At 30.6% G+C, this 14058-nt stretch overlaps 1 protein-coding gene across 2 annotated transcripts; it reads right to left on the minus strand.

Annotated features, from left to right (window-relative positions):
• Positions 1-1118: 1118 nt before the first annotated feature.
• On the minus strand, positions 1119-6345 carry LOC101492430 (cell division control protein 48 homolog C-like). Of its 2 annotated transcripts, none has more exons than XM_004498133.4 (10): positions 5529-6343; positions 4048-4610; positions 3806-3958; positions 3090-3206; positions 2869-2973; positions 2607-2675; positions 2468-2532; positions 2181-2382; positions 1536-1664; positions 1119-1429 (listed from the first exon to the last, which is right to left on the minus strand). In XM_004498133.4, exons 1-10 carry the CDS (start codon positions 6130-6132, stop codon positions 1376-1378), a joined length of 2061 nt encoding a protein of 686 aa, XP_004498190.1. In that variant the 5' UTR covers positions 6133-6343; the 3' UTR covers positions 1119-1375. The 2 variants fall into 2 exon arrangements, 1 of the variants encoding a protein (XP_004498190.1); XR_012162759.1 differs by lacking the exon at positions 1119-1429 and having other exon boundaries at positions 2181-2264; positions 2348-2382; positions 5529-6345.
• Between the last annotated feature and the right edge of the window lie 7713 nt (positions 6346-14058).

Genomic DNA, 14058 nt, shown 5'->3' on the forward strand with positions numbered 1-14058 from the left:
TTAAATTTTGAGGAGACTGGTCATGTTTGTATAGTTGATGAATTGATGAAAAGTGATGTTGATAAATGAATTGGTTTTTTAAGTTGTCATCAGAAAGGTGCATTGGTTCAAAGTGCAGCGGGCTGCAAAGCCGTTAGATCTGATTATAGTTGCTTTTGTATTTAGATCTAATGGCTCTGTAGTCTATTGTGTTGTGTAGCAACCGCAAACGATCTTAACTTAGTCAATCTTATAATCAAGCTTATACATATTTCATACCAAACAAATTGCAAGTAGGCTGTGAATGGTATGTGTATCAGGAACATTTCTTGCTAAATTAGATAGGCACCACTGACAACAATTTCAAGGAAATTCCTAAAATTTAAAAATTACAAGCATAAAAACAAACACATATCTTCCAAATTAACTTTATTATCTAACATCATTGTGTTGAAAGACTAATATATTTGTCAGGGTGATCAACTTCAAATAAATGCAGTGTGTTTTCTTAATCTTGCATTCAATTTTAACTGTTAAGTCATTTGTCACCAAGAGTGTTATTCATGTATAAAAGAAAATATTCACCATTAATGAGCAAGATTTTAGAGTAATATTAATTTAATAAAAAGATTAACGTTTTGATAGAGTAGAGTTCAGTGAAAAAAGAGGCATCAATTAACGCCTACTCAGTCCAGATTCCGAACTACAAACTGTTTGAATATTTCAACTCCCCTTGACTCCTTTATTAGTTCATACTTGTAAATATCCTCTCCATTTTTTTATAACAATCGCAGAAGTCTATTCATTATTATTAAGATTTTATGCTTATAAATTAAAAGTCTAATTATGTCACCACTTTCCAAGCTCAATTGAAATAAATAATCTAAAGTAATAAAATTCCAAGAAGTTAATCAACGTTCATTTCATTTTTCAAGTGCACGTTTGATTTTACATTACGTATGATTTTATATTAAGATATTGATAAAATCACAGTGATTCACCGTGATTTTCTTAATCCAACAGTGAAATCAAACTTCATATTTTCTGTAGCCTATAATCAAATTTGATATATTAAACTAGTTTTTCTGCATGTATTTTCCAATCTGTCTATCTAACTGTATATTGCATGCTGCACTAGCTAGTCAAGAATATCATTTTTCTATTGATCATTTAATAACTACATTATCTAGCACATATGACAGTTTCCACACTTTCACACCCATTTGGATTTCAAAATTTTGAATGGAGAAAGGAGGCTGCTGCATACCAAATAAAGAAAAGTGCACCAATTTCTTCCCCAATAAATAATGATCTTGCTAATATTGAAGGCCAGGGCCTAATACCAAAAAACAATTCAACTTGGGGCACTACATTTTTCGCCTCCTAACAAAAAAAGTCATTGCCCTGCTGCTTTAAGACTCTGTGACAAACGCTCATAGTGCTCCCTTTGCTGCTCCAAAAAACAGAATAAATTCCAATATAAATCTCAAACTAATTTATGCAACAAATGATATTAATTTTCATGTGTTAAAGAAATTTAGCAGAATAAACCATACCTTTTCCGATACAGAGGGAGAGACTTCCCTTAATGCTATCTCAAAATGGCTTGTCTTGATCGATACATCAAGAGTTCTATTGGGTGATTTCACCTTCTCTATGAAAGCAGTCGTTGCTGCTTTGTTCATCTGAATATACAAGAAAATCAGCAAACTCCCCAAAATTATTATTTTTCTTATCATACTACCCTCATACCTAAAGCAATTGAATTCCATGTTGTCAAAGGAATCCCACATTCATGCATTTGGAGACATCGGTGGTCGTCTGATCAATATCAGACGATCTACAAAATGCAAATTTTTATTTTTATTTTATAACTCAATACCAAATCTTGAATCTAAACCGTTCGATATTGATCAAACGGTCACCGATATCCCGAATGTGTGAATGTGGGATGGCTGTCTGGAGGGGAGCCAGATCCAAAATCTAGTATTAATCATGTACTCACAGATTTACACATGACATCACTACTAATAAAGCAAGGATGAAATCCTCATACTCCACCTATAATCGAACATGTACATACACTATTTCACAAAAAGAAAAAGCAACATGTACATACACAATGACATTAACTAAGTGAGGATGAATCAGACATCATCAAAATAGAGCAAAGATAATACAAAAAAAAAGTAGAGACAAACCAATGCAGCAAGATCAGCGCCACTAAGGTTTTCGCAAGCTTCCATTCTTGCAATGGCATTTAAATCCACACTAGCATCGACGGGCTTCTTCCTCGCAAGAGCTTCCAATATCAAAACACGTTCGTCTGGGCTTGGAAGAGGAACATAAAGAAGTTCACCAAACCTACCTGGTCGTAAGATAGCAGGGTCCATCACATCAGGCCTACAAAATGAGAAACTGAGTGAATACAACATTGATGTAAATTAAAAAAACTAATTAAAGAATAGAAATGATGAACCAAAGGTACCTATTCGTTGCACCAATCACAAAAACACCTTTACGCCGATCTGCGCCATCTAACTCAAGAAGCAACTGTTAAAAAGATTAATAATAAGTCAGCATGACAATATTGTTTCTTTCATTCCAAAATCTAAATTTTTTTTGACCTGATTTAATAGGCTTGCAATAACCCCCTTTCCATCTTCTTTACCACGCTTTGTTGTCAAAGCATCCACCTGAAAATGAAAAAAATAAATAAATCTTCCACAGGATATTGCAATGGTAGTACAGGAACAGGATAGTTCCTTCAAATATATGAAATTCTAGACAAGAGTTTTCAATAGTAGTTCAGAGTTTAAATGAAAAAAATTTATTGTCTTGATATAACATTAGAGTTAACCAGCATTCTTGAGAAAGAGAACCACAAACCTCATCGAAAAAAAGTATACAAGGTGCACATGTCCTTGCCCGACTAAATAATGTCCGAACTGAATGCTCACTTGCTCCAACAAATTTATCTAGAATCTCAGGTCCCTAAATTCAACAATAACAATTAATTAATTTTTTTTTAAGAAAATCATGAATCAAGAGTAAAGACAGAACATTCGATAAACCAAACTAATGAGAAAAGGATGGATATTAAGGCAGACCTTAATATGAATAAAATTTGCTCCTGCCTCATTCGCAACAGCTTTGGCAATCAGTGTTTTGCCACAACCTGGAGGCCCATAAAGCAAAAATCCTGGATCAAGATCCAACCCAAATGCCTGAAATAAAGAAATTCAATAAAACTTATCAGTGGTCATCCTACCACATACAACTTTCCCTAATTTTTAATTAAACGGTGAAGACAAAAATCAATTTATTAATTTTTAAAATAATAACATAAAGTTTAGTAAGAGAATTGGGGAACATTCTAACAAATTATTGATAAGAGATTTTGTGAATACTATTAAACGGATAAGGGACATTACGAAAATGAGCTCATTATATAAACAAATATAGATGATTTTTACTCCAATTTTCACAACTAGTTTGAGGAAGAATTTGAACAGTGAAAAATGAGCAACACAAGAGTTGATATGATAAAATACAAAAAATTGATTAATGTGCATTTGAAAATCTTCCGGGTTGTACAACTGTACCCGTAAATTCATTAATCACCATTTTACTTACATCTACATCTCACTATTTAGTTACCAAAAGATAAACTCAATCGAATGATGTGGCTATATAATCAAAAGGATAGAAAAGTTATAAAAGTCAAATTTTCCACAATGATCTTTTATTTTTTATAAACTGCTTGATTCATGAGTTCACATTAATTAACGGAAGTTACATAAAAAGTGTAGTATTAAAAAAGTACCTCACGATCTTCAGGATTTTTTATACTCATTATGATATTTTCATTAAACTTCTGTCTTATAAAATCAAGCCCACCAACATCTTCCCATTTGACTTCAGGAATGGAAGAGAACCCTTCTCTTCTTAACGAAGGTTGCACTATTTTAGCTGCTTCCTGTATAAATAATCGAAAATATTTGAGGAATAAGACATTTTTCAAGACTTGCAATAACAATGGACTTGTGCTAAACAAATCTAGAGGACCTCAAAATCAGACATTTTGATGGCAAGTTTATTTATTTCATCAGGTGACCAAGGTTCCTTCCACCGGTCTTTAGCAGGCTGAGATGATTTACATTTCTTTTCATTAACTAGCCTCTTCATTGCCATATGACCAGCCATTTTAGTCAGACCTGTCAAATCAGCACCAACAAATCCTGGCGTAGACCTGGCTATTTTTTTCAGATCAAATGAACCATCAACTTTGAGATTACGAGTAAGCACAGAAAGGATCTCCTCCCTAGCAGATTCGTCAGGAATGGAAATAAGAATCTCACGTTCAAACCGACCAGGCCTTCTGAGAGCTGGGTCAAGGGCATCAGGCCTATTTGTAGCTCCAATTACAAGAACATGACCAGTAGGTTGTTTATCAGAATCCTCAACTTGATCCATGCAAGTCATTAATTGCGTCACAATTCGTTTCTCCATTTCACGCTGTACATTCTCTCGTTTTGAAGCAATTGCATCAATCTCATCAATAAAGATAATGGATGGAGCAGTCCTTTTTGCTTTAGAGAAAAGCTCTCTAATATTTTCTTCAGATGCACCTAATTAAGAAAGATACAACAAAACATTGAAGAAAAAAGTTCTGAAAAAATCATCTCATAATAGTAGTGCAATCAATGACAGTTACCAATTTGCAATAACAAATGCAGAAGCATTCTGCAGCTGCTAGTTAAATAATTTGAAACTTCATTCTCAGACAAAGATAATGAATGCAATATCTTGACATGTATTCATACAAATAGAAATACCAAACTAATTTTATAAAAACAACACATTTCATTCATAATATATAAATTGAAATTAGCTTATGTGACTCAATTTCTTCGTAAACAGACCTTCATAAGAGAATAATCATAATTTTATTTTAATTGAAAAGCTCGGGCAGCATAAACTTAAGGTGTGTTTGGAACAACAACTTATTTAAGCGTTTATCCTACAATCAGCTATTAAGCGCTTATAAGTAAGTGTTTATGTGTAAGGTAATTGTACCTTCAACGAGAAAACTATAAGCTATTGATTTGTGCTTATCAAAATTAACTTAAAACAAAGTATGAAATGTGGTAAGTTGTTTACATAAATTCACCAAAAGCACTCTCCAAATAAGTTTTTCATAAGCAAAAGAAACAGAGTCTTAAGAAGAGTATTACTACATTGTACATTCATCTCTAAATATAAGACCATGACTCTCTTTCAATTTTCAAGTTCAACTGCATTAATTATTTCTTTACAACATACCCCTGATTCTCTTTGATAATTGGTTATCAAAACAGATTTTTCATGAGAAGCTACTCAAACCAGCTTCTCATTCTATTTTGTTTTTGGAAAGTTGGAACAAACAAAGAAGCTGTTAGTCAACAAGATCCTATTTTTAGCTACAGAGGTAATATATAAAAATAGAAGTGAATGATGGAGAAATTAAATTTAGAAGGTTTAAATAATATAAAAATAAATATATATACCTGAGACTCCAGAAACTAATTGAGTAGCTGAAATAGGATAAAAAGGAAGAGAAGTTTCATTAGCAATAGCATGAGCAAGTCTAGTCTTCCCACAACCAGGTGGTCCATGCAACAAAATGCCAGATGTTATTCCTATTCCCATCTCTCTACCCACCTCAGGATACCTCAATGACACCAATTCCATCTCCAATTCCTCCCAAATTTCCTTCATCCCACCCAAATCCTCAAACATTGGCTCTTTCTTAATTTCCCCCTTCGCCTCAACACCACCACCGCCACCGCCGTTAGAGACCGAACCCTGATTGCTCGTAGCTTCCATCTTCTGCAACATTGGATCTTCAGAATCAGAATCCGTATTTGTCAACATTGTATCTTCTTTTTTGGAATCAGAATCAGAAGTAAGGTTGTTAGTGGAATTGTGAGTTAGAGCTTGATGAGCGAATCGAAGGAGTGATTGATACTTGGTTCGGTGATAAGTAGGGTAAGTTGAACGGAGATGGTTGACGATTTCTTCGGCGGTTGAGAAACGAGATTTGCAGGAATTGATACGGTGGAGAAGGGTTTGTTGGAGTGATCCTCCTCCTCCGTTTTTTCTCTTCATCATTGTAATGGTAATGTTAAACGAAGTGCTACAAGTTAGTTACGTATTTATTAATATGATGTTCAATTAGGGTTTAGTGATAAAGGATTTAGAAGTTGGTTACACAGCCATTACTGTTGCCGTCGATGGATTCTTCACGTTCATATTCCTCACTCAAGCGGCTACTGTTTCTATCTTTTCTTTAGAGTAAACCCACCCAACAACTTGCTTATCAAGGCAGGGTTTTTCCCAATTAAATAACGGCCTTTGTTGGTTTAAGATTTTTCAAAAACTAATTTTAGATTTTATATTTTTTAAAGCGATTATTTTTAAAACTTATTTAGATACTATAAATTATTTTAGATTTATTTTTTATTAATCAATAAAAGTAATTTTGATATTTAATAATTTAAATAATTATTTCTATAGATTTTGATATGATAACAAATATATTTTTAAAATAATTTTTATGAAAATCTTATCAAAATAGTTTTTTATTTTAATTATTTTTAAAAATTGTAGTAAATAAAAAATATTGAAAATAATATTTTAAATAAATTATTTAAAACTATTTTTAAATAAATTATAACAAAAAAGTAAAATATTATAAAATCTTTTTAACAAAAATCTTAAACAAACTAGTTTGTACGTCTCTTTACAAACATGTTCCAAAAAAAATATATTAATAATTAATAATAAAGGCAGGCGACCAATTTACCATAAATAAAATATAGGTTAAAATAGTTATTAAATTATAATTTTATTGTTACGAAAAATTTTAAGTTTAAATTTGAGATTTTATAATTGTGTGTATGAATTTTTGATAATATTAATTATTTCGTCACAGAAATTAGATTCACATGTAAGTTTAATATGAGAAATATTAAGTTCAGCTTGCAATCGAAAAAAACAACAGCAAAATATATTCCACGAAGATAAATTTAATTTCAAACTTAATATTAAAAAATATATGATATCAAATGATTGATTGATAGTATTACATCTAAAAATACTCTTAGCTACCAAAATGTTCACCTTTGTTTTATGATATCATGTTTTTAGGTGTCTTTTCATGTGAAAATTTGTCAAACAATATGAGTTTTAATTGGTATGTTGTTAGTCTAAAAATGTTTTATATAGATAACTACAGTGATGATATTTTAGAACCTACCTAACGTAAACAAATGACGTGATGATAATGTGATTGAATGCTATAGCATGGGTTAGTTGTGCAATGGGTTACTATTAAAGTTTGCACTAACCCCGTAAAAAAAAATTACAAAAGCATTTGGAAATTGGAGATCAAACTAAATAAATCGAAAAATAAAATAAAAATAGGATGAAAAAAGTCATCAAACAAATTTCATAAAATAGTTTTGTGCTTAATTAGTGAGTGAAGAAACCCTAATCAAGAGACATATTATTAATTAAAACACACATTTATTTTCTTAATGAATTGTCTCATTAAAGACTATTTTTTAACTAAGTGATCAATAAAATTGTCTCTCTTTTAACAAATTGAAACAAATTTTTAATTTATTATAAAATATTATTAGAATATCAATAAAATTATTGAAATGTAGTCTTTTTATCATTCGAATTTTAAATGAAATTTTCTTATTTTTTTATCAGTTACAAACGTTGTGTCTTTAGTTTGTACGGTCAATTATAATTAATTTATTATAACTTTAGTCACATTTTTATCGTAAAAGACATTTAAAAGATATATATTTGTAGATTTTTCTTTTAATTAATTAACCCATAAAATGATATATATTTTGTCTCATGTAAAATTTATTCATGAAAATAAAAATAAAAGTATCAATCTTTCTTTAAATAAGTATAAAATGAAAATAGTATACACGTGATTAATTAAAATACACATGTTAATTTATACCGTTAAATTATCTACATTGAGTCAAAGATAATTAGCTAAGTCAATCGACCAAAGGAATCCAAAAAAGGCAAGAGTACATAGACATAGAAAATAATTGGTTTCACATTATCAATGTTAATTCACTTTGTGATGACTGTTGCAGCGTGAGGATGGATGTCAAACTAATAGGTACCTTGCATTTTAAATTATAAAGATGTTATTCATCTAGTGAAGTATCACCAATAATAGCTGACCAACACAGTTTGAAGATGTTATTCATAGTCCTTCAAATCAAACTTAAAAAAGATAAACAATAATTGGGTGCAAAAAAAATTAGTGTGGTACAATAAAAGTCAGCGGAGATTGGTGCCCTTATTAGATAATACATACATTCCCCCTACTTAGTATGGTACATCCCAATATTTCTCAATTTACTTATGAGAAAATAATCAAATTTCATTAACGTTGAGATAATTAGTTAGTTAACAAAACATGATATTGTCATAACCTACTATTTTTCTATGTTGTCAAAACCAAAATTTTAGAAAGCCATAAAATTGGTGTGACTGAAAAAACTAAAAATTATCTTCCAGAAATATAGTTCATTGACATTAAAAGTTAGATACTTAAGGATAGTTCATGACACTGTCTAATTTGATCACTTTTCTCGCTCATTTATATCACCACAACTTCAATAAAGGAATCACATAAAGTGAGAAGTAAAAGTGATTGCATAGAGTGAGAAGTACAATTGATTGCGAGAGGAAAAGGTCATGTAAAAGATATTTAAATCAAGAATTATTGTATTAATAACAGGATCTACAACAAGAATTGACCAACAAAACAAAACAATAGCAACCGCAGAACCAGAACTGAAACGGATAATGTTCTTTGTGTGAACTGAAACCGAGAATATTATTCACCAGAATTGAAACGAAGAATGTTATTCATTTCTGCTATATTGTAGCATTGAAATTAGTTTGAAAAACAATGTAAAATAAAAATTAAAGAAAGATAAGACAAGAATAACACAAAAATATACGTATTCAGTCTCCATTATTTAAGACATACGTTACTGGCAAAAAAACAAGACAATTCACTCTACGTATTTAAATTTACAAGATTAAGATCTCTTCAATTGCAATGTCCTAATATTTATCACTGTTGAGAATACAACAATATTAACTTCCTCTTACAATCTCTTTGAATTTATCTCCCTTAGTCTCTTTGTTTCTGATTTCTATGAATCATTTCGGTAATTGCATATACCTCTTGTCATGCTCTTCATCATCATTGCAACAAATACATTTGCAATTATATATAGTATTTACAAGGCAAATTAGCTTAACTAACTATAACTACTTTGTCATAACAAAATTGGTCAAATTCAGTTATAACAAACACTAAAGTATAACTAACCCTAGTTAGATGATTTGATGCATATTTTCACAAGAATATATGCAATCAAAACATTTGTTGAAGATTTCTCAAGAACACCTACAACATTTGGTGATAAAATCCTTTCTTTTTTTCACTACAAGAAAAACTTTTATTATCTACGGCAGATTTTGGCTTTACTTACGGTATAGCTGTGGGTATTCAATAATTACTCATGGAATAGCTACGGACACGGGCCTGTAGGTAAATTGCTCGTAGGAATTATATTCCCTACAAAAAATTCATAGGTGACATTTACTTATAAGATTTCCGTGGGTAATTTACTTACGGAAATGTTATGGATAAGTTACCCACAAAAATATCATGGGTAACGTCAAACTAAGAAAATTAATGTTACCTACGAAAGTTTCGTCGATAACGTTTCTCATGGCATCATAATCAAAACATACACAATTTACAAGAAAACTTATGTCATAGCTTAAACTACCTCTTTGAAACTAATATTCCCACTGTTAATAATCCAATCATAATTATAGGCTTTTCTTGAAAGTGTAAGGTGATATGATAAGTATGTGTATACCAATAAATTTTTAACTACTTACTATTAATGAATTCCTCCTGGTAACCAAAAGAAGACGACTGTGTTTCTTGGAATATTAGGATTTTCATGTATGGCAGTATATTTTTCCAGTAAAGCTTACCTTGTACTTCACAAAAATAAAGAGGCTACAAACTATTTGGCTCTAACATCACTTGAAAGTTAGCAAATGAAAAATGAACAAGAAAATGATAGCGTAACAAATTTTAGGAACACTAGGCAAACTAGCAACTTGTTAATTAACAACTACAATCAATACAAAGTTGAACCTGCAAAATCGAGCACCAATAGCAATTAAATAAAAACCAAACATCACAACTAAATTATCAATGATAAAGACACCTTGCCTATGATCATAATATATAGAACACCTTACTTATGATAAAGACACATTGTCCCTGGCCTATTTTTATGTATATGGTCAGACTATATAGAACAAATGCAAGCAGCAAAATAAATTCACAAAATGTACCAGAAATTTACCACTAAGTTAGGTACCTCAAATTCAAATACCCTAGTGTTCTTCCACATTTCCTAGCATGTCACACCAAATGTTAATAGCTTGATCACCATGGCACCAGTGGTTTCATCCTTACCATGGATCCTATGGACTTCTCTGTTAATAATAAGAAACAAGGTATCATTCTTTGGAGTATTGTAGTAGATTTAGGCTTGCTTGTAAAACTGTTGATAGCTCTATTAGATACTCCTTTATTCATTTGTTCCCACATAGCAACAACTTGAGCCTTTGTTTCTAGCAATACAAGGAGAATATTAGCATGTTCATTAGCAACAATAACCATAAATCTCCAAAATAGACATAGTCAAAGTTGTCTTAACATGCATAATGAAACCAAAAGTCCCAAAACCTCACCGGTACCATCCAATTTTTTCTAAACTCCAAAAACATATTGAATTAGTAAAAAAAAAAAGTTAACAAGCAAAAATATTAAGAAGGAGAAGTATTTACTAGACAAGAAGCTAAATACAAGAAGCAGACAAAGATGAGTATAATGAGCAAGTGCACCTTTCACTCTAAATAATAATGAGCATAATGGGATTGCTTACACACTCACTTTGCCCTTGCCCACACCAGTTGCTTGGAAAAGATATGTTGCCTGTTAAGACAAAATGAATAATTAGACTTCACATATGTAACTTAAGCATAAAAAGAAAGTCCTTTGAAGGAATTGTACTCTAATAGCTTGTGCATGTGCTCTAACCTTTCTGAGTATCTGCTTTTCTTCTTTATTCAAATTCAGGGTATAAGGAAATCGATAAGAAGCTTTTAGCACAAGTGCAACTAGCTAACACTCCTTTTTAATTAAACTCAAATTTAACCACAACTTTAATTCAGAACTTGTCCATTATAACTATTTCTTGTCATGGTTATTGTATCTAACAAAAGTCCCGAAACCTCACCAGTAACATCCAGTTTTTCCTAAACTCCAAAGTCCAATCCGTATGTTGTAAACTGTCATGCACAAGTTAGCAAACATACACATGCACAAGTTAGCAAGCAATTTCTCAAAACCAATCACAACTCCGAAAGTAAGAAACATATTAAATAGCAAAAAGAAAAATCAACCAAACTTCTAAGTTACTTGCAAATGCACGAGATTAAATCAAAAACACAAATACAAATCCCTGAACGAACACACTCAAATCGAACAAATTAGAGTGAGATATTCATGATAAATTACTGTTAGTTATAGAAAATACCTGAGAAAATAGGTAAGAAGCGGCGCAACACAACAATGATGGCGAGGTCGAGAATAGCTTTGATGGTGTGAACCGGAGCTGTGGTTGAAGATTGAAGGATGAATTTTGGGAGTGACGGTTAAGATTGAAGGATGAATTTTGGGAGGTCGAGAATCATATATTGATTTCGATGCAAAAAGAAACACAACGAATATACCTAGATCGAAGAAGACACACATCAATGAAAGACGGTTAAGTTTGAAGAGAGTGGAGCGTCACAGATCATAGAGAAAAGTTACAGATATGAGAGTGAAAGACAAAGAATATCGATCAAGAGTGATAACGTGATTTTGAAAGCAATAGATATCGACTTGTTGGGCGAGAGCTATGGAGAATTAGATCTTGTTTTTGGAGAGAGTGTGTGTTTTGAGAGAACGGAAACCCTATTTACCAGTTTTGAGAAAACGAGAGTGTGTTTGAGAGAAGAAGGTGAAAATGTTTCTATTGGAAAAAATAAAATAAAATATTCTTTCAAAAAAATAAATTAAAATAATGCATTTTTATATTACCCACGTACATAGAATCGTGAGTAATTTTCCGTAGATATACATACATTTTCTTGTAGTGACCCTTTTATAGCGCTTTTTGTAAAAACGCTGTAAATTGAAGCGCTCTCACATAGCTTTTACAACGCTTTAAACACAAGCGCCGTAAAATGTAGTGTATAATAAAAATAACACGAATAAATCTCACAAAACTTAAGTGGGTTGCATATTTTTTTTCTTTACCCACGGACTTTTTTAATGTTACCTACGGAATAATCGTCAAAATTAATTAAAAAAAACAAATTATTTTTTAAACAATACACAAGATTTTTCCGTAGAAAAAAACTAATTTACTCACAGACTAACATCCGTGGGTAATTTTTCCGTAGGTATACAAATGCTTTCTTGTAGTGTTTAGACAAATTGGTATTATAAAAAAATATAAGCAAATATCTTGATTCTCATTTAGATTGTTCTTGTTTCTAAAAATAATAATAATCTGATTCTCATTTAGGAGTCTCAGCTAATGATCAATGAGTTGTATATGAGATTTCGTTCCAAAAAAAAGCAAGAGAAAATCTTGCATGGAGATGTAAACTTGATTCAACACTTACTAAAAAGGTGAGAAGAAGCAATATTACATTAGAATATTTCTTATTTTTATTTCAAGCAAATAATAAATCTTCCAAAAATGTTTTAGCCAGTGTATTTCCGACATTTCAAAATAAATTTAGCTAATTTATTTTTGACATTTTAAAATTTATTAAGGAGTATTTTTTCTCTTACATTTCCCTCTATAATTTTTGGATACTAGAAGTGTATAGAACATATTATAGCTTGTGAAGAGTTATTAGAAATATAAAAGCTAGTTAAGTTAGTCACTAAATAGTTAGTTTGTTAAATCACTATTTATTAGGAATATAAAAGTTTGAATTAGTTACTAAATAGTTGGTTTGGTTATTTATATAGAGTTTACTTTGTAACTTTCTCAATATATCAATACACAATTTTACTTTTAGTTTTCTCTCTTTGATACTTAAACCCCAATTCTTTTTTAATCTTTATTGGTATTTTGTATTTTCTTATGTAAAATTATTTTGTGGCTCCTTTTATAGCGTGTTTACCTCTTTATTTTATCTTTTAATGGTTGTGTTCATAAATTGGCACTCATGGAGAATTTTTTCTCTCCGCCCATGCCCGATAGGTTTCACAATTTAGTTCATACGTTAATTAATGTTTCCTTTATTTAACTTATTTTTTTGTCTATTTCATCATAATTGAACTTTATTTATCATGTAATCCTTGACCCTTTTTTGGTAATTAATCATTGCTTTACGCGTTAAACTCTTCACTTTGCCTTGTGCGCTACAAAGGCATATCGAGGAATGAGAAGAAAGTTTTATGTGTGTTTTATTATCGAGTTGAGTTTAAAAGAAATATTTTAGTCAAAAGTAAAAGTGAATTAAATATACAATAACTTCTATTTAAACACATTTATTTAAAAGTGACTTTTAAAAAAAAATGTTAAGTGACTTAAATGATATGATATAAACTTCTTGTATTTTAAAAAATTAAAATATAAACTTTAAATTCAATTTTAGAGATAAAATTTCAAGTGAGAATTAATTTTTTTTCAAAAAATATAGAAGTAATTTTAAAAACACAAACAATTATACTCTAAAATAGTCTAAGATATCAATATCAATTCTATAGTTACTAAAATAGTTTGGTTCTTCTTACTCACTCACGTGAATTGAACCATTGAATTGAGTCCATAATATAAAATGGATTTGGGCAAAATCTGTTGGCCTCAGTTTGGGACTGGTTGGCTT

Source organism: Cicer arietinum, chromosome 4 (genome assembly GCF_000331145.2).
Source record: "Cicer arietinum cultivar CDC Frontier isolate Library 1 chromosome 4, Cicar.CDCFrontier_v2.0, whole genome shotgun sequence".
In the NCBI taxonomy this organism is placed as follows: Eukaryota; Viridiplantae; Streptophyta; class Magnoliopsida; order Fabales; family Fabaceae; genus Cicer; species Cicer arietinum.

What these genes read in the sequence shown, in the direction of transcription:
- LOC101492430 (XM_004498133.4), bottom strand. Translation starts at nt 6,132, where the DNA reads ATGATGAAGAGAAAAAACGGAGGAGGAGGATCACTCCAACAAACCCTT. An exon ending in GCGCTGATCTTGCTGCATTG is followed by an intron (nt 1,665 to 2,180) that starts GTTTGTCTCTAC and finishes TTGTATATTCAG; the next exon opens with ATGAACAAAGCAGCAACGAC. An exon ending in CTCCCTCTGTATCGGAAAAG is followed by an intron (nt 1,430 to 1,535) that starts GTATGGTTTATT and finishes TTTTTGGAGCAG; the next exon opens with CAAAGGGAGCACTATGAGCG.